This window comes from Struthio camelus, chromosome 4 (assembly GCF_040807025.1).
Source record: "Struthio camelus isolate bStrCam1 chromosome 4, bStrCam1.hap1, whole genome shotgun sequence".
Lineage (NCBI taxonomy): Eukaryota > Metazoa > Chordata > Aves > Struthioniformes > Struthionidae > Struthio > Struthio camelus.
Genome location: NC_090945.1, coordinates 20,805,580 through 20,824,876, shown reverse-complemented (window position 1 = coordinate 20,824,876; position 19,297 = coordinate 20,805,580). Strand labels below are relative to the sequence as shown.

The following is a 19,297-nucleotide window of genomic DNA, read 5'->3' as shown; positions in this document are numbered from 1 at the left end:
TTTGCTCGCTGACTGTTCTTAAAGAAGGTTGTAGAATTGAGTAAGTTTTACTGTAATTTCCTGTCTACTGTTACAGAAGAGCAGACAGTAACTGTTCCTTTAGTGGATGAAATCTCAGCATGGAAGTTCATTTTGTAGGATCTGGTCAACTTCACAGCCTTTGGTAGTGTTTTTAGCAAGGGAGCGGTAAAGAGTAAATAAAACTCTTGCCTTTGGTTACATTTTGTTTCTTCCTGTGTTAGATCTGCAAAGTTGAAGAATGAATTGCAGTTTGGGGATGATGTTTTTAATGGTAGTACTCGTTTAACTGTCAATGAAGCTTGCCAAGGACTACTTGGAGCAACATTTAAAAGGATGTTATTTGTCACAGGAAGGAAACTTCCTGTTTTCTTTTGTAAACCATATTCATGTTATTAGTCAGAAGTAAATATTGGAGACACTTTGAGAAGAGGTGCTGTTTGGGCCAGTGATACAACTTTTTTTTTTTTTTTAACCCCCCTCAGCTGGTAGATTCAGTCTCCCTTATTCTAATTCTCTGTCCATAGCTGATAATCCAGTGCTTGGACTACTGTTCAAACAGAAGATTGAATCTGCTTTTCGGTGTAGCCGGAACATAACTGGTTGAGATGTGCATCTGTTTCAGGGTTGCAGAAGTCATGATGCTGCTCGAGGCTTCAGCAAAATGCAAAATTAATTGCATATTGTCTTGTAAATAATCCGTCCTATTTGAACTTCCAGAGGAAGTTATGTTTCTGGGTTTTCCCTTAAAGCTGAAATAGCTGAACTAGTGTAAGGAGAACAAAAAAAAAAAAAAAAAAAAACCACCTGCTAGGGATAGTGTTAGAGTGCACCTACCTTTGGGTGGGCCAGCTACCCCCAAGGTCAGAGGAGGTGAAACGTAGGTGCTGATAACAACTGACTTGCCTTACTCTTTTTAATTGGGGTTAACAGGCAGGGAAATAGAACTTTCAGAATGTCAGCTCGGAAGAAAAGATACCTGCTGGTCATGTGCTGAAGCTGGTGCTTCGGTAATGATCTGGCGCAGATTGCCTATAAAGGTAAGACAGTCGTGCATAGGTGTGTGTACCCAAAGGCTTGATGCAGCGTACTTGTGGTTGTGGAGATGATGCAAATGATACTCTCACTCAAAATATTTTTTTCCACGTTAAACAATAAAAACAACCAGTCACGTTTTTAATCACTGTTGCTTTGGACCAAATCTGAACTGGTGTCTTGAGATGAAAAATTTTGAATTTCATTACTAGTTGTCAATTAATTTCTCAGTTTTAACACTTTAACTGTTGAGTAACGTGCTGGTTCATCGCTTGGTTTGTCCATTTAACTTGAATCGACCCTAGTCAAACAGCTTGAGCCGGGTCTTCTGCTGAGGCAGACAACTGCAGAGCAGCGAATTGTATCGATGGGCTGGCTACACTGTGGAGAGCTCTGCTGACTTGAGCAGGTGGGTTTGTCTCAGAAATTCACTTGTCTTGTAATGATGGTAAGACATGGAAAAAAAAATAATTGAAGACATTTTGTGCATCTTAAAGCTTTACATCTAAAACTGACTTGCAAAAATATTTAGGCTGTAAATAGGCAATACCTACTGACAGAACTGGTTTCCTATTTTCTTTCATATTATATAGTGGAGAGGGTGGATTTTAAGTGCTCAATATTACCTTAAGCAAGACATGTCTTACCTTAATTCTGGTTGGGTTTTGTTTTCTCTTACCTTCTAGCTCTCAAACATACTGAAGTTGAAGCAGTTTGGTTCCTTTTTTTAAATATCAAAGCTATTCTTTCCTCAAGATTCATTTATTAATAAAGTGTGGGCATTCTTCCTTTTTTTTTTTTTTAAATTTTTTTTGTCACAAGAATAAGCTGGCATTCAGTCTAGCCAAGGCAAATAAATCTAGGTTGAAAACTCATGAAAACTTTTGATCTGGAAATGGAAGTTAAATGCTATTAAGTCAAGGGGTTACTTTTTTATGATATCTGAATATTCTAATACTGGGTAGGGGACAGAAATATCCAGAATGCACTCTGGAGACGAATGAATGAACATTTTAAGCTTATTACATTCAAAACGTCTATGATTGTTTGTTCCTTAGTCATGGCTTTTTAAGGGAGGGAGTACTGCTTGAGTAAATGAAGGCCCTCGATAATGGCACCGTTTCTGTAGATAGTAGATGGAGAAGTTCCTCCTCCTTACTTTGGTAAAGCTGGTGCCAGCTTTAATGCTGTAGTAGGATTCAAGATTTGTAGTTAGTGATCCTTTTAAAAGGTAAGATTAAAATCTAAGCTTCTGAAATGTGAATACACATCTCTCAGCGGTCTTAAGTTGCTGGTTATGCGCTCTGTCGTACTGATTGTCTGGTGCTCTCCGGAGCAGCTGGAAGGGTTGGTCAGTGATAGCTGTTCTTCAGCAGGGGGAGGTGATTGTCTGGGTTGCCCCTGCTTCTTAATAGGGGAGAATCCTGCACAGGCATTGAGAAAACCCAACCACTAGCAAAACAAGCGTTTCTGAGTTGTTTTGATATTGTCAAAAGTCTCAATGTCTTCTGTTTCTGAAAACTTTGCATGCATACTATTGTGTGACGTGTACTTCTGCCCCAGTGCAAAGGTAATTGAATGTTGATGTAGCAGTAGCTAAGAGACTTTTAAGAAATGCTTCTAGACTAGAGGTACTGTGATGCAAAGGCAACTAATTTGGAGCAATGGCTGCTGCTTTGCTGCCCTGGCTTCCCTTGCTGTGTCACAAGCAAATGCATTTTGCTTAGAAAATTCTGGCCTAGGTGGGAGGACCATCCTGAAATCTGACTGAGGAAGCCTATCAGAAGGTCATATGTAATCGCGTGAAGCTCAACTTAAGGCAGAGGAAAGCTTACTAATCTCCCTTTTACAATCGGGTCATTCCAATGGGTAAAAAAGCAGTAAATAAGTTCTGTGGTGAAACGTGATGTAATTTATAATTATTGGAGTATTTTTTTTTTTTTTTAAATAAACAAACAAGCACTTCCCTGCCCCATATAGTTGTTTGGCTTGGGTATTATAATGCTGCTGTTTATGCTGGAGATGAGAATTGCACTTGGGACGTGGCTGTGTGATAACCTCTGTGATTGCTGGAATCGCCGCTGCGTCAATGCGTGCAACTGTCAGCCAAAGCTGTGTCTCTGTGGTAGTAGCTTAGCCGTTATGACAGCTTAGTGGAGGTAAAAATAAATGTATGTAGAGGGCAAGTACTCTGATGTTTTTAACTATATAAATATAAATAGCTTTCTGTTACTACAACTTTGTTCTAAATAGCACTAGTGTACATGAAGTAAGGTCATGTTACAACTTTGTGTAGGCTTTACCAGTGTGTGTAAGTGATGGGTGCATGTTTCTAAAACGAGTATTAAACCCACTTTGTTTTATAGAGCTCTTTGAGGCCTTTCTTAACATGCCATATGAAATTATAAGAACTGCTTGGAAAGTAGCAAGGTTAACTAACTGGGGCAGCACAGAAGTGGGATTTGCATGCAAGTAACAGTGGCAATGCTGTTGTGCCAGTCTATTGCTACCCGCTTTGTATGTGTCAAAAGAAAGGAGTGAGATTTCACACTGCTTCTGATGGATCTCTGCTTTCCTTTTGACTTTTCCTCAAACGTTAACTCCCTTAATGTTGAAGAGTGTTGAGGTTTCTCCATCCTCTGGTGAAACAAACCTGGATGCAGCTTGTTGAACGCCTCCACAAAAAGGAGAATTGTGGCCCAAGAGGTAAAAACTATTCTGTATCTCTGCCTCTAGTCATCTAAGCAAATTTTTTTTTTTATGAAAAAAGGAGATGCAAGTATCTGGAATCCGTGGTAAGTGTGTTTTGTTATTTTTGGTTGTTGCAATTGTAATTTTTGAGAGCTCCTTTTCTTTCCTCATGCCTAAAGTTAAAAAGCCATGGGAGCCTTACAGTTGCAAAGAAACTGTTGTGATATTCAGACACCCCAATCAGCCTAACAAATCGCTCAGTTGGTGCTTATCCCAAATTTCAGGGGGGACGACCAAAAGCCTCTCACTTGTTCATGTATTTTACCTATTTGCATATCTCTGCATGAATGAACTCACAATAATAAAAGAAAGATCTCACTGATGGAGGGCAACATAAAAACTGTCTTAAATGCATGATTAGACTGACCAGCCTGTATTGATTTTTAAGACTATTTAATCTGTTAAAATTAGATTCAAACACTGTAGTAACTTGTCAAATTATTTATCTCCTTCTCCATAGCTTTAATTCAACTGGTGTATCTAACGATAAATTCTATAAACATACCACCCCCCCCCCAAAAAAAAAAAAAAAAAGTATCTGTTGGCAGTAAGAGGGATGCAATGTGAAGCTCTAAGTCTTACGCTTGTTTAGAAAATTTTTTTTCAGTGCAGTTATTTCTGTCGCCTGGTATCCCCACCTAGTGGAACAGAAACAAGTTAGTTGGATGTAAGCGCGTGACTGCAGTGTTCAGCACAGCTGCTTCCCTGCCTCCTCTGCCCAGGCAATGCTGATGACGCACAGGACGTCGGGGTGGGAAGGCTTGTAATTATGTGTGACTAAAACGGGTCAGGGACATGCATCAACCAGGGGAGCTGCTCTGCCTCGTGCCTTCCCATGGTGCTTCCTCACGATTGTGACCTGTTTGCTGCTAGCAAGTACAGAGGAACTGTCACCTGCCATCTGCGCTGCCACAGCCTTTTCTTTTTAAAGGCAAGCTCAGACAGAATGATCTTTACTCTGTAAGTGTTTGACCTGATGAGGGATGAGATTTGAGAACCGTGCTAGTGATTTTTGTGCTCCTTCCTAGCAGAGGTAGTAAAATGAAACTCCTGCTGCTTTGTTTGTCAGTCTTGTATGTTTACTGAAGCATCTCGGTTATGTTTGTAACCCCCAAATGTGATTTGGGGAAGTGGTTAAGCCTGCTGCCAAGTATACTGGCTGTCTGTACATAGTATGAATGCTGAATTGTTTTGCTGCTATGTATGTTCTGAAGCAAGATTTAATATGAAAATATATAGTTTCCACTTTTCTCCAGCATTCTAGGAGTCCTAGGTGTAAAACGGGTGCCCTAAAGCCATGGGTAAGTGTTGTCATTTCAGGCTGTACAACATAAATGCGTATGAGCGTGGTGCAGACATGAGCTACTGGCCATCAGTAAACAGCATGGAATAAGGTGAGGAAGTGGGTTCTGAGCAAGTGGGGGGTGAGGTGGGGGGGTGGGTGGGTGTATAATGTGAACTTTGTGCAGCAGCAGCTGACCACAAGCATTTCCCTTGGCACATTGTCCTATTATGTGTGCACTGCACCAGCTTCTAGTTTCTTGACTTACTGGATAAGTGATTTTAAAAAAAAAAAAAAAAATTTTTTTCCTCTGCCATAAACCTTTCTTGGGGTTGTACCAGTCTGAGAACTGAGACCTCATTTTCCCTTCCAGAGGGTCTCCTTATCATAATCAGGTCTGATGCTAACAGAGGAAACAAATGCTGAAAACCCTGTGATGCTGCGTAAGCTTTCCTTTCTTTAAGTAAGTAGGAAAAGGTGACTTACCATGGCCAGACTCACAGGACTGACTGACTAATTGGACACCCTCCAAAATCTTCTTTATGCTCTGTAGGAGTTTAAAGGATTGCTGCTAATGAAACTTTGCCCTGTTAGCTGGAACTGCAGTCAGTAGAACCAGGTGTTTCCATTTCATCTTTCTGTGCTTACAGGTGAGCTGGGTGAACCCTGTCCAGTTCACCATGCTAGCTGTCCTAAAAACAGTCTGTATTGTCCTGCAGTATAAGTTTCAGAGGCGTAAAAAAAAAAAAAAAAAAGAAAAAAAAAGCACGGGACGCTTTCAGCAGAGGCTGATAGCCTAAAAATTTAGACAGAAAACTTCTTAGTACATGAAGGAATAAACACTCAACCCATGACAATTTCATAATTGCTTATGACTTTATATTTCAAAGTTGCTGGTGTCATTTTTACAAAGTAATAATGATCTGGAATGGCAACGAATACTTTTTACAAGTTAACATCTTCAGCCAAAAGGTGCTCTTCTGGCAGCTGCTGAATTCAGTCAGCACATCCCTTTGTAATATATCCACTTTTTAAAAGTTCTTAGTAAATGCACAAGGATACAACTGTTTCCATTAAGCTTCCAAACTTACCTATTTGTCAAAATGATTAATACTAATTAGTGGCACTACCACTCTTAAAAGGCACATTTTTCTTATAGCGGTCAACTGTTGTTGTTTTGAGGGTGGAATGGGGTTTTTTTTTTTTTTTTTTGGCTTGCTTTGAAACACTGATCGTTCTTTATACTAGCTCTTCAAGTTTGAAAAGTTGAAATTTCATGTGCAAGAGACATTGGTCCTAAAGAAATGAACAGACTAGAGTATGAGGTAAACAGCTCTGCCAAAGACTCTGGCTTTCTAAGTTCTACCTTCATTATTATTGGAGATTTGTTTTTCAAAGCAGTGACTTCGGGGGGGGAAAAAAAAGGCAGTCCTTTGAGAAAAGGTCACTGTGATGAAACTCATACTAAACACGCAGCTTCCTTTTATGGCACCTCAGATAACCTTTTCTGCATCAACTGTCTGAAGGCTGACCTGCCACAGGAAGCCTGAGGGGCCAGCTGTTTAGCTAAGTACTGTATTAGGCATATTCCAGTTAGCAAATGCACTAAACAAAACCTAACAAGGGTTAAATTCTGAAAATGTGAATTAAATATGCTAAATTAATTACTGCCCTTAAGACTAGGGAGCTGGGCCATAATACTGTGGCATTAATTGCCAACCTTATCATAAGAAGTGCTTAATTACCATTCTACCTGTGGTCCACTATTAAAAAAACGTTCAAGTCCAGTTATGAGCTGAGGTGGTTGTGGCCTGGATAACCACAGGTGCAGAAGGCTGCCCCGAGCTCTGTTTCTGTAGACATTCATATTTGTACATTCCAGGAGAAAAGGGACTGCTTGTTACTGTGCTTTGGGACTAGATCAGCTTTACAGGAAGGTTTTAAAGTACTCAAATTGAATTACATGATTACTGCAAAGCTAATCCAACTATATACCCTCATTTTAAAAAAAAAAAAAAAGCAATGCTTTATTTTTTTTTCTTTTATGTAGATTTTGGGGGTTTTTTTGGATCGCTTTCCTGGCTCTCATACAACTTATGGCTAGCAAAAGGAATAATGAAAAAGTTCTCTAAACTATATTTTGTTATGAGCAAATGCGTACCATATGTCTGAAGCTTCGACAGTTTAAAATTGGGCAATTCAACTTGGAGAAAGAGTCAAGACACTTCCAAAAGATTTAATACCTGAGTGCAGAACATCTTAGTCTACGGATTAATAGGTAAGTAAATGAAATAGTGAGCAATTGTGTGAAATGAAACTGTACCCAAAAAAAAGCACTGAAAAGGTTCAGTAAAGCACAGCATAATGCTGAGGTATGGTGGAGCTGTGGGTCACCCTTACGGCATCAGCTACTGCCCCTCTTGCAAATTTAAAAAAAAAAAAAAAAAGGGGGGGTGGGGGGGGGGAGAGACAAACTTCCTTAATTGAGTAGCTGGCAGATCTCTCTGTGGACACAACATAAGAAATCGATGTAAGATGCGCCTCCATAAATACTCTTGTCTTCCACTAGGAGCTGTCGGAAAAGCATCTCTGGCTGCTCCCGCTGTTTCACTATCATCAGCTGAAAAGAGAGTGTGTTTTTTTTTTAATTTTTTATTTTTTAAACATGTAATCATAATCAATGGCAGTACTGCTTTCCTGTATCTATTATGTACACTACTGAGGTAAACTCCCCATCCCCAAAAACTAATAAACTTCCCACATTGCAGTGGCTGTAATTATGGATGCTGGAGAGATTTGTGTATGCATGTGCATGTGTTTTTATGCATATACACTTAAATTTTTTTATACATATATTAATATAATGTACAACACATAATAAAAACAAACACACACACATGTATACATAAAATCACCATTTTTGTACTCTACTGAACACAGGTAAGGCTTTTTCTAAGGCAGCTTGCCGTAGAACACCCCTATCTGTCCCCATAACCATCAGCAATTCAGGAACAATTCCTAGAAATGTTTGGTCTTTTGTCTCTTTCCCATCTAGCAGCTGGTCCGAAGTAAGGTTTGCAGAGAAAAACAGTAATCTTTAGACTGATTGCCTCTGAAAATCTGCTTTCTTTATACCAGGACAGCTAAACTTCTGATTGTTGGAGGTACTTGTGCCTGGCATGTATGCTGGAACTCACCGGCCCCCTGGGAAAACTTCTGACGCTAGAAAACCTTTTGCCTTGACGGAAAGTTACCTGTAGCTGTAAAAGCCAGCGCTGGGGTTTTTTTGAGCAGGTAACAGGAATGTGTTGGAAGAGAGAGAAGTCTTTCTTTTTACCTTCATAGTGTAAGGCTTTTGGCTCTGGATGTGCTCCATTATTGACCTAAGTTTCTTAGAATAGGGATTGTCCAGGTCAGGCAGTAGTGTCTGTTAAACGGAAGTGTTGCAGAGGTGTTACATTCCAATCACATCTCCTATGAATTCATACAAGACATGTTGCTAATATTTATAGTGGAGGGTACCATGGATTTCATTCTAAACTGGGAAATAGAATCTCCCTCACTAAAGCATGTAGAATCTGTCTTTAAGATATTTTCCAGTTTAAAATAATCACTTTATTAATTTGTTCTCAGTTCAGGCTACAGGAGCAGCTTTAATTATAGCAAAGTGTTTTGTTCCAGTTTGAGCAATACACGTTTAATAAACTTTTACTGCAACGGATTATTAAAATCTTAAGATGTGAACATTTTTCTAAATGTTGTGAAAAGTTTGCTCCTGTGGTTGGATCAGAGGGTAACAGCTTGTTCAGATTTTATGTATTACATTTTGGTCCCTTAACCCAGTTTCTGCTTTTAGTTGAATGGCAAAGGCTGCAAAACCCTCTCAGTAGTTTGTCTGATTAGCAGCCTCTTCTTACTAAATCGTAAATTCTGAAATACAGACTAGTTTCCCCTCGTATACTCACAGCCTCTGTGCTGATATGTGCAAAGGATGGCACATTGAAGAGGCCTTGGATGAGCTCTGGCGCCACGCTGACTCCCAGCCACAGGAACATATCGAGACCGTTGGCCAGAAAGAAGGCCCCTCCTTCAGAGAGCCGCTCCTCAGAGCAGCGGACTGCAGCTGGGATGGCGTCGCTCTTCAGATCCAGGCTGTGCTGTGGAGGAAAAGACCTCAGTGTTGCAACCTTGGTTATGCTGAGGGAAAGCCCTCAAACTGTTGCTTCAGGATGACTCAAGCACCCCATTAGACACTGGAAAAGCCACTGTTAAAAGGCTGCTTATATCGCAGTGGTTCCTTTCCAGAAAACATTCAGATTAGAAGAATGAGAAGGAACGTTTTTAGTTAACACACTGTGTGCTACAGAAGACCTATTGCAAGCATAAGGACACCAGTGTTGATCTTCAGTTAAAAAAAGGCCTAGGCAGCTGGCATCCTCCTTCCATTAGCCTGTACAAGGACCTTGTTAAAAGAAAGCGAGATTCTTACAGGATGCTAGTGTCCAGTGATTCATATGAGTTTGCCACTGTTATTTCCCCATTTTCATTAGGCTAGGGCTTCTCCCTTCCCTCCTCCGTTTAGTTCAGCTAGCAGCTAGGTAGCAGTAAAAACATAATTCATAACACTCTTGTCTCGGACACAAAATGTCTGTCTTTTACATCTACACAGCTACCTTACTTAAAACACTGCATAACTGAACAACTTACTGAAGATAGCTTTACAGAAAAGGAAGAGATAGTCAAGTAGCATGCTTACAACTGGCAAAAGCTGGGGATAGAAAAACAGCTGCGTGTCAGCTACCCCCATGGACATGACCAGCTGCCGATGGTAAGCTCTCTTGTCCGTTGGAATTTCTGGTCTGCTGACTAGCACGCAGCTCTTCAACAAACAATTCATGTAGACTGGCAGCACCTTCATGGCATCGGGAAGGATGAGCTGAGAGGCAGAGAATGCTTATTATTGAATCTATCCTGTGTTCTGGGCAAAAGACATCTGGACTTTTAGCCACTTAACAATTAAGCAGTAGTTTGTTTTTCTTTGATTAAAAAAACAAAACAAACAACAACAAAAACCTAGAAACAGACTTTTATATATTCTGTTTCAAACCAGATGCAGCAGCTGTGAATGGCTAATCTAATTAATAACAAGCCTTAGTTGGCACATAGACAACAGTCCAACCTTCAATGCTGTTTTCCCTCTGTAATGCATGCTTATTTTTAGGCACTAAATTAAAGCAGAGTTACAAGGGAAAAGTGGGTGGTTTTCCTTTGAACAACGTAGGAGGGAAATGAAGGTCCAGGGTAAGTTCTTCCCTTTGGCACTCTTCCTAACAAATTTGGTTCACACTGAGCTCAAAAGACTCATTGCCCAGGCTTGTGATTAGTAGTAGCAGTGCATGGTGTATATAAAAGCCTAAGCATATCAGAGGGGAAGGCGAATAATGTCAATGGAAACAACTTACTTACTTACTTACTTATGTTGCTTATAGGCGTTCACAATATTGAATTTTATCATGCAATTGGGCTGTGCTAATTGTAGTCTGTAAGTTACATTCAAGAAGAAGAAAGAATTGGAAAAATGTAGTTAAGTAGGGACCAAAGGAACTAACGCTCTAAACTGAATGCTGCCAAAATGGTGACAGTCCTGCTTTGCTATTAATTAACTAACTAGCTATATCATTCATTCATGTACAAAATCTCCAGCTGTAATTCAGGAAAAAGGGGGGGGGGGGAGTCAACCATTCCTGCTCTTTTGAAGTGCCTCAAAAATCGGAGCGAGAGATATGGAAATAGTCTGAATTTGCCAGAAAGAGAAAAATAAAAGTAAACTGCAATTGCTTACAAGATTGGCATTCAATCCAGCCATTTTTGGGTATTTGTTTGAACTGGAAATAGATTTTTTTTTTCCAGAAACAGGTGCTAGAAGGATTTGAAAGCACTTTCCTATTTAATTCTGACTGCCCCCACAAATGTTTTGAGTATATACAAGACTAAGCTGCTATAATTAGTGACTGTGTCATAAAGTTGGAAAAAAATTAACATGAGAGAATTTAAGTAGCATGGTATAAAAGTGGTAAGATTCATAGAGCATCTTACTACCTACCCTTCAGTAACAGACCCTCTTAATTTGAAAACTACCATGGATTTTTTTTTTCCCCCCCTAGAAGTTGGGCCCATGCAGGCACCTGGGGTGTGTGTTTTTTTTAAAAATCATTCCAGCACACCTGAGAAACCTACCTGCAAATTCACATTGGGCTAGTAGCAAAATAGGATGTTAGTTTCACCTTTTGATGACAGCATTATTATTTGCTGAACGTTAGAATACTAACATCTTTTAAAAAGGTAACAGGAAAAAAAAAATGAAAGCTTCTGTAAATCAGCACATCATTCCAGCAAGAAGACGACGGCTGTCTAATCTCCTTTGTAGGAGTATGAGCATCAGTTTCCTCAAGGGCCCTGCCATTTGTTCCAGAACAACAGTCAGTATGTTGTAATTGTTAACATTTAACCTCACCTGTGATTAATAACGTTTGAAAGAAAATTAAAAGCCTGTTCTGAGATTTTCCTTTCTGGCACTTCTCATGTCACAGAGGTGGTCATTCACCTGCTGCAAAGCCTCAGTGGGGAAGGTTTAGCTTCAGGTGGGTTTTACCTGGCTTACTGCTGAGGGGCTGGCACAGTTCTTGCGGTAACAGGCCAGCATGTGCGCCGTCTGGTTCACCAGAATCTCTCTGACCGTCTTCAGCGGCTGGCTTAGAATGGCTTTGAAAGCTACAAATGCAGAAGAACAAAAAGAGCGTGCTACAGAGAGACATGCACTTTATAAGTGTCTACATCTGTTTGTTAGATTTTAATTTTACTAAACTTGCATCTATGGTTGCTTTTGGTCTTTTTTACAGCATCTTACAGGATATTTATTTATCTTTGAAAAAAAAGAACACCACAACGTCCATACCACGCAAAAAAAAAAAAAGAGCAATACAGTGTCTGCATTATAATGGAGGGAGAACTTGAGTGTAAGCAGCAGGAAATGGTGAAGGATGCGCATTTCCACTATTGTGCCTATAACAGCTTTCTGCGTTAGGTTTCTAGCTACCTTCCCAAGCATTACATTTATGGCAGGTGTGTTTACACTACGTAATCTACTTCTCTTTTCAATTAATTTTACAATGTTTTAAGAGCCAAGAGTTGTTCAAGCTTTGAGCAGCAAGTTGTAATACATGATTTCCCCCTAGGTAATCACTTCAATTTCCCTTTCTCTCCCTTTCCTCTGCCCCCAAAGAAAAAAGGAAACAAAATTGATTGATTTGTTATAACTTTACCTGACTTAGCAAAGAAGTTGATAAGTGCATCCGTCTCACAAGTCTTGTAGACATCAGCTAACTGGGAGCTACAATTTAAACCTATATTGTGTATGCGAAGTCGTCTTTGCCCACTTATTGAAGTGTAAAGGATAGCACACTGCAACAACAGAAACAAATACCCAGTTTTATTTTTAAACAAAAAGCTGATCCTCAAAATTTCCAGCATGCAAGAGCCACATATTGTAATGCATAAAAGGGATCTGATGATTACATCTGAAGACAGTCTCGCCTAGCAGCACTTACTCAATGCTAGTGAACTACAACATACCTATAGTTCCTATGGAAGTATTTTGGACTTGTAAATGCATTATAAAAGTCAGTAGCCTTCAAATTAGGAAAAAAAAAAACACGCCATTAAAAGGCTTATTAATTACTTTCTTGTTTGCCACACACTGATGGTATCATCAAAAAAAAAGGCAGCTGACAGTAACTTTGTAAATCAAAATTTGTAACTAACTGTGTAATATTTGAATAGATTATTACCAAAAGCCAGCAAACAAATGTAACTGAAAAGACACTACACAAGAAATGGGAAGCTTTCTGAGCCATATTCAGGTATCCCTGAACTGGAACACGCAGTATAAACGTAGTTGAACATACTAATTAATTATCACAAGGGGCATTCCTACTTCTCATGCCCAGAGTCCTCTCAGACGTAAGCTGTTCTGGCTGCTCAGCTCACTGCTGCGTCCCATAACTGCATGACCCTGTGTGCTCTGAGAACAGCTGCTTCGTTCGCAGTTCAGCTGCAGACAGAGTTATCTGACATACTTACTTGCAACGCTTTCTAGTTTACTGGTGAGATAACAACAACGCAAACTTACTGCTGTGTGCTTTTTGGGTATGACAGTCTTTGGTCAGTTAATTAAAACCTTATTCTGTTAGTGGTATTATGCCACCAGAGCTTGGGCAAGCTGTCTCTGGCTCCCATCAGTCCTACACCTTGACTGTTTTATTATGACCGCAAAAGTTCTTGCTCATAATTTCGTGAAATGACACATCATTAAGTTTTTTTTTTTTTAACCTGAATTAAGGCTCCACTGTCTTCATTCAGTTTGTCATCATGCTTGAACTCCACTGTTACTGCCTTGTCACAGTCAACTGCTGCCATCTCTACATCCGTGGTGTTGTTCATGTAAATAGCACCAAAGAAGTCAGTAGCCCTGAAACCTACAGCCGGCAAGAAGACAATCAATCATATCCTTTTATTTAACAGTGACAAACAAAATAATTAACATTTTTTTGTCTTTCTTTATTGATGTTCATTAAATTTTGCTTACTGAGGGAGGAACCATTTCCCCTGTTCTCAGGGGTGCCACCAGCCAGCCCTGCTGATGGCACTGCCCACCTGGAGGGATGGCATGGGGAGGGACCTCTGATTTTCTGACAGTTAGGGCAGGAGGAAAAGCCAAGCAGCGCTGATGAGCTGGCAAAGCTGTGATCTGATTCAGAGACAGCCAGAACCTTTTGCGCCACAGATCTAGCAACTTTTGTGCGTTTGGGTTCCCCAGATACTTAACATTTGAAGCAAGAATGAATGCGTGAAAAGTAGAAGCATTACTTTCATTTGAAGTATTCAGAAAATGAGGGGCTCACGTAAGTAAGTGTCCAGTAACAACACCGGTTTTCATACAACTTACTTATTGCGGCCCAAGATGCAGGCATAATGATCAGAAGCCTTACTCATAAGTGAAAATTAGGCATACATAATCAAGGCATATCCATCTGTCTTATCAGTCTATCCAATTACTTTTCAAGAGGCTGAACTCACTTAAAACATGAAGCCTTATATTATTTATAATCTGTATAAAACTTCTATTACTGCATTATTTACAATTATACCTTATCATAGACATTAACATTACCATGTTAATTTTCCTCTCCAAAAGGTACCATTACCTGTACTTGTCCGAACCCTCATTATTGCATCAAATCCGGGTTTTTTTTCTATGTCTTTCCTGAGGTCACTTAGGAACTGCGGGCTATCAGAATTGAGCTAGAAATGCAAAACAAAAGTTGCAGTTCACCACTAGGTGGCAGCAAAACAACAACCACCCAGCCCTCCCCCCTTAGCTCTCCGGGAAGTTCTTTCCGTATTTGCCACTTCCCTTTTCCTTTAAAAGGGGACAGAAAATGCTGATTGATTGTTACTTTATTAACAAACAGAAATACATACGTGCAAGTATCCACCAATTCAATACTAAGCGTGGACATCTAGAATTCCCATTCAATCAAATCTATCTCCAGTAACATCACTTACCCTGCAGGCTAGCTGGACTTTTAGGGCACAGTCTTAAGAATTACAGGGTAATCTTGTTTACTCAGCAGAAAAGGCTTTTGCAGGTCAGCTCCAAGCACAGAGAAAGTCAGTCAGTCAGTCCTCTATTCCCCATAAAATTCCCAGGTACTTTTGAACAAACAAGTCAAAGCTCTTATGGTTTTTTTTATTTGCTCTTTATCATAAGCATTTTTATCTGTATACACAGGAGTAATTGACTTCCCTACTCAGATGCCAGCATATTTAAGTAAGCGGGTTTCATTTTGTGCAGCTTATTTGCACATACAACTAATGTTTCAAGGTTTCTGTTTCAGCCTGGATTTGTCATTTCCAAGTCTGCATTTTATCTCCTGGGGGGTTACAAGTAAACTCTCTAGAGTCACTCCCACTTTTAGGTTAAGACATGGAAGCACACTTTAAATTGGAAAGAAAACCAACAAATCCCCAGGTGTTACTATCTGACAGGTAAGAAACTTGCACCACTTACCTGGAAATTGTTGTACTCGTAGAGCGTTCCTCCAGTGTACATTGTGACAAGACCCATGGAAGCTACGTCCACATACTGATTTGGGAAGAGGAACAAATCCACACAGCAGCCATTAGCCACACAGTCTCTGGCTAAGGTCTCATAAAAATTTACCTGGGGCTGGAAGAGTGTCTGCACAGAATTAAAAAATACAAATATCGTAACATTAGATACTGTTGACAACCAGTCAAAATCCAAACGCCCACTTGAAAATAAAAAATGATGAACTGAAAGTTTTAAGTGAGACGTGGAGAAGATGTAAATCATGTTGTCCCTGTCTACATGTTCCATGAATACTCATATAAAATGATTCAACTTGGTGCCTCCTTAGAGGACAAAAAAAATCACTAAACCGGCAAGGGAGCAAAGGTTCTTGATGGATAGAATTACTTTCGCAGCTGATGGATTTCCTTTTTTGGTGGGCAATGTTGCTTTACTATAGTTTTTTCTTTGGCGTCCCTCTAGGGACCGTACAAATATAATTGTTCACTGCATCTAAAATCATCAAGCACAGTGAGAACGGGAATATAGTTACACAACCGATCTTTGTAAAAGAAAATAAAAAAAGAAAAGTTCTATTAAAGAAATTCAGCTTAATAGGAGTCCATTGTGAACTCTGAGTAGAAAATACCTTTTCTTTATCTGTGTTGAGTAGCTTTTTGTCATCTCTGTTTCTCAGCTTCCCTGGTGCTTCCGCAGTTGGCAACGAAGAATGGAAGATAAACAATTTTCCAGCACATTCTGCAGCCTGTTTCAAAGACACCATATTGGCATTTTAGTCTTCTGCTAAGATCAACAATTGAGTCTAATTTTCACACAGTTTCCAGTCTCAAAGCACAGTGCAAACTTTCTGAAGTCCTTCTAAGCTAAATGATCCATTCAGAGACTGAACTCTTGATGGAAATAAAGTCTCTCCAAAAGAACCAGGAGTGTTATGTCAGTAAGTAACTTAATCTAGCACAGATACGTTGGCTCATGCATCATTACAGTAACTTCTACATAGGAATCTAACCTATTGATGGGCAAAACTAGGAGTGCATCTCCTACACACCGTTCAATTCGATACAAGCATTATGCAACAAGCTACTTTCTTTCATAGTGAACAATTATGACTGTTAAATTCATTTTGTAGAAGCAAACACGTTTGCACACATACCTTCTGGGACTATGAATAAACAACAAGAGAATAGATTGTAAGTAAATTTTAAAAAACAATTTTGAGAAGTGCTATATATTTTCAGTTCAGTAAATATATCTACTCAAAATGTATGCTTTACTTGCATACAGCTCACAGATAACTGAACTCTTGAAATACCACTGGCTGTTTTCTGCCCCTACAAATCCTGTGGTGAACCATGGTGTCATTCTCTTAATTGGCAGCACTCCATGGAAATGTCAGTACTGTAGGGGATTTCCCTGGCATGCAGAAAGCACTGCGGGTGCACCTTGACCTGTGGATTCATCTTCAGCTGTATTCAAGCTGTGAAAACGTGTCAGTTAAAGGGATATCTTCCCCCCTTCCCTCCTCCTGCTTCCAAGGTCAGAAATATCTCCTGTTTTGCAAGAAAAGTCAGCAGAAGTTAGAGGATAGGCAGGCAAATGCTCTTACACTGACGCTTTCCCTGTCCTTCACGTGTACAAGGACAAGATGTCTGTGCAGACCACCAGAGTATCTAATAATTTTGTTGCAGTAACTAAAGACCTTTTTCTCCCTCTCAAATGCTGAACACGAGGAGACTGACTGCTGCTCTCCATCTTCTCCTAAACATCCACTCTGTATGGAACAGATTCTAGGTACTGGTTTCCCTCAGTGAGCAAATTCTAGAAACAGATGTTACGCTTGCCGGTGTTTTCTGACAAAAGCAGTTCACACATACTGTTAGAATAACGGAACATAAGTGCTGGAAATGATCGATGATTTTTTTCTTGTTCCCCATTGGAATTTGTAGAAGGATTTGGCACTAGCTTTTGGCAAACAGAATTTCTGCAGCTTATCAAGTCTTGCCCTAATTAAAGAGCTGACTCTCTTACAGAGAGGAACATTCTAACCTTTAGCGCCTCCATGCCAGCCTGGATAACGGGAGCAAAGACAGTCTCACTCTCGTTAGTGTCTGCAAACATCTCTGGAATCTGGTCCAACAAGCTAAGAAAGAGGAAAGGATCAGTGTTTCAACCGGATAGCATACGTGGGATAATCCTCAAAACCTGTAACATACTGAGTCTTCACACAGGAACATGCAAATTTATATTAAAAAAAAAAAAAAAGACCCACACATTTTGGGTGTTCAATTTCTTAGGATCCCAGCCAGAACGAAACAAAATAGGAATTTTAGAGTTATATTAACTCCATTGCCTCAAAACTAGTAGCAGGCAGTAAATAAAAATAGCTCAAAATTAAGGGGTACTAGTGTGCCATAAAGACTTAAGAGTCCTTAGATCATATCCAGGTGCGCATCACATTCATATGTAGGGTGACAAACATGCCACGTGGTGCAAAGCCTCTAACTCTCTCCCATTTTTGAAGAAGCACGGTCACGCATGGTTTACATCTGGTCTAAACACACTTAAATTCAGCACTGCAGTGTTGCTGATACCGCTTTTTCTTTGCCTCAGAGCTGGAAATACATGACTTGAAGCATCTGCTTGCTCCCAAGGCATGTTGATAAATACACGCACAACAATTCCCCTCCCCTCTCCCAGACTGTAGGACACGATTTACTAAAAGGCTAACACACATCACACAAGCATCCAACTCCTATTTGAGAATGGAACAGTTGTATTTTACTTGTTAATGACAGATCGTGATTCCTGAAAGTTGACAAGGAAACCATCCAGCAAAGGAACAAAAACTTCTCCAACATCTGAGACCACCATCATCTGAGGCTGGGCTAAGTTGCTCTTTACATTGAAGAAGTGGAGGACCTTGTTATAAGTGACAAAACCAACTCGAATTGCTGAGGATTCTTCTTGCTCTTCTCTGCAAGAAAAACAAAAACAACTGGATATAATTTTGAAACACTGACCTTGCAATAAAAGTGTTCCTTTGAAATGCAAGGCTGCTTTCAGATCATTATCCGCACTACAGACCAACAAACCAAATTCCAAACAACTAGATGTAATGGCCCCAAGCTCTGCCTTAGGTCAAATTAAAACAACCTAAATAAATCAAGCATTGCATTTTTTTTTTTTAATTAAAGAAAGTCAACCCTATCAACTGTGCATCCCATCCAAACAGTCAAGAGTCCCTAAGATAGGGAATAAACTGTGCTGTCCTCAAAAACACGGAAAAGTGAGAACAGGACAATTAATTACAAGATACAATCAGATACTCAGCTTTAATTAGAATACATTACAATTCAGTGATACTAATGATGGATGCCTAATAAGAATAGTAATTAGGCTTGAGTACTGTCTGGTGATTTTTGGATATTGGTGGGTTAATCTTCTGCGGGATTGCTTTTAAGCAGCAAGAGCTCTTAGACCTTTCACAGCTGTGTATCATGCAGAAAACACACTGTAGAAATTGCTCATTGTTGCCCATAAGTTCCCAGGCCAGCTGGAGATAGCAGGCTGCTCCTGTGAACTACACCTGCGGGCACCCTGCCCGCAGCAGGCTCCGTTTGTGTCTCTTTGGCTTTAATTCCTCTCAGCAATGGGCTACCGTGCCATTAGTTGCAGCATCACTGATAGTACTAGTTAGACCCTTACCAGGCGTGCAACCATAAGCCCAGAGCACACTTCTGTAAAAGGCAATCCTTTTCAAAAAAATAAAATAAATAAAACAAACAAACAAACAAAAGGCTTAATTTCTTCTAAAACAGTACCTTCTCTTAATAGGAAGCTCCTCTTGTTAATGACACACCAAGCCGTTAGCACCAAAAATGAAGTCTATGGTATGAGCAATTATCAAAGGTCAGTCTATATTCTCTGTACTGCAACATTAAACACCCCAGAGGCCTACTTATCTTATGGGGAGCTGTCCCAAAAATAGTACATACTGAGTTTGCAGTCTAACACATGTTTGTTTTGAGAGGAAAGTGTTT

General features: G+C 39.8%; 1 protein-coding gene across 20 annotated transcripts in view; it reads right to left on the bottom strand.

Annotated features, from left to right (window-relative positions):
* Positions 1-5,824: 5,824 nt before the first annotated feature.
* Positions 5,825-19,297, bottom strand: part of SEC24D (SEC24 homolog D, COPII coat complex component) — a 113,461-nt gene continuing 99,988 nt past the window's right edge. For all 20 annotated transcript variants that reach the window (XM_068941730.1, XM_068941724.1, XM_068941731.1 and 17 more), the window contains 12 exons: positions 18,040-18,231; positions 17,304-17,397; positions 15,886-16,002; positions 15,216-15,386; positions 14,350-14,446; positions 13,475-13,620; positions 12,409-12,547; positions 11,739-11,857; positions 9,843-10,022; positions 9,052-9,243; positions 8,424-8,513; positions 5,825-7,706 (listed from right to left, as the gene is read on the bottom strand). In XM_068941730.1, coding sequence (XP_068797831.1) covers positions 7,566-7,706; positions 8,424-8,513; positions 9,052-9,243; positions 9,843-10,022; positions 11,739-11,857; positions 12,409-12,547; positions 13,475-13,620; positions 14,350-14,446; positions 15,216-15,386; positions 15,886-16,002; positions 17,304-17,397; positions 18,040-18,231 — 1,678 coding nt within the window. In that variant the 3' untranslated portion in view covers positions 5,825-7,565. The remainder of the gene's footprint in view (positions 7,707-8,423; positions 8,514-9,051; positions 9,244-9,842; positions 10,023-11,738; positions 11,858-12,408; positions 12,548-13,474; positions 13,621-14,349; positions 14,447-15,215; positions 15,387-15,885; positions 16,003-17,303; positions 17,398-18,039; positions 18,232-19,297) is intronic.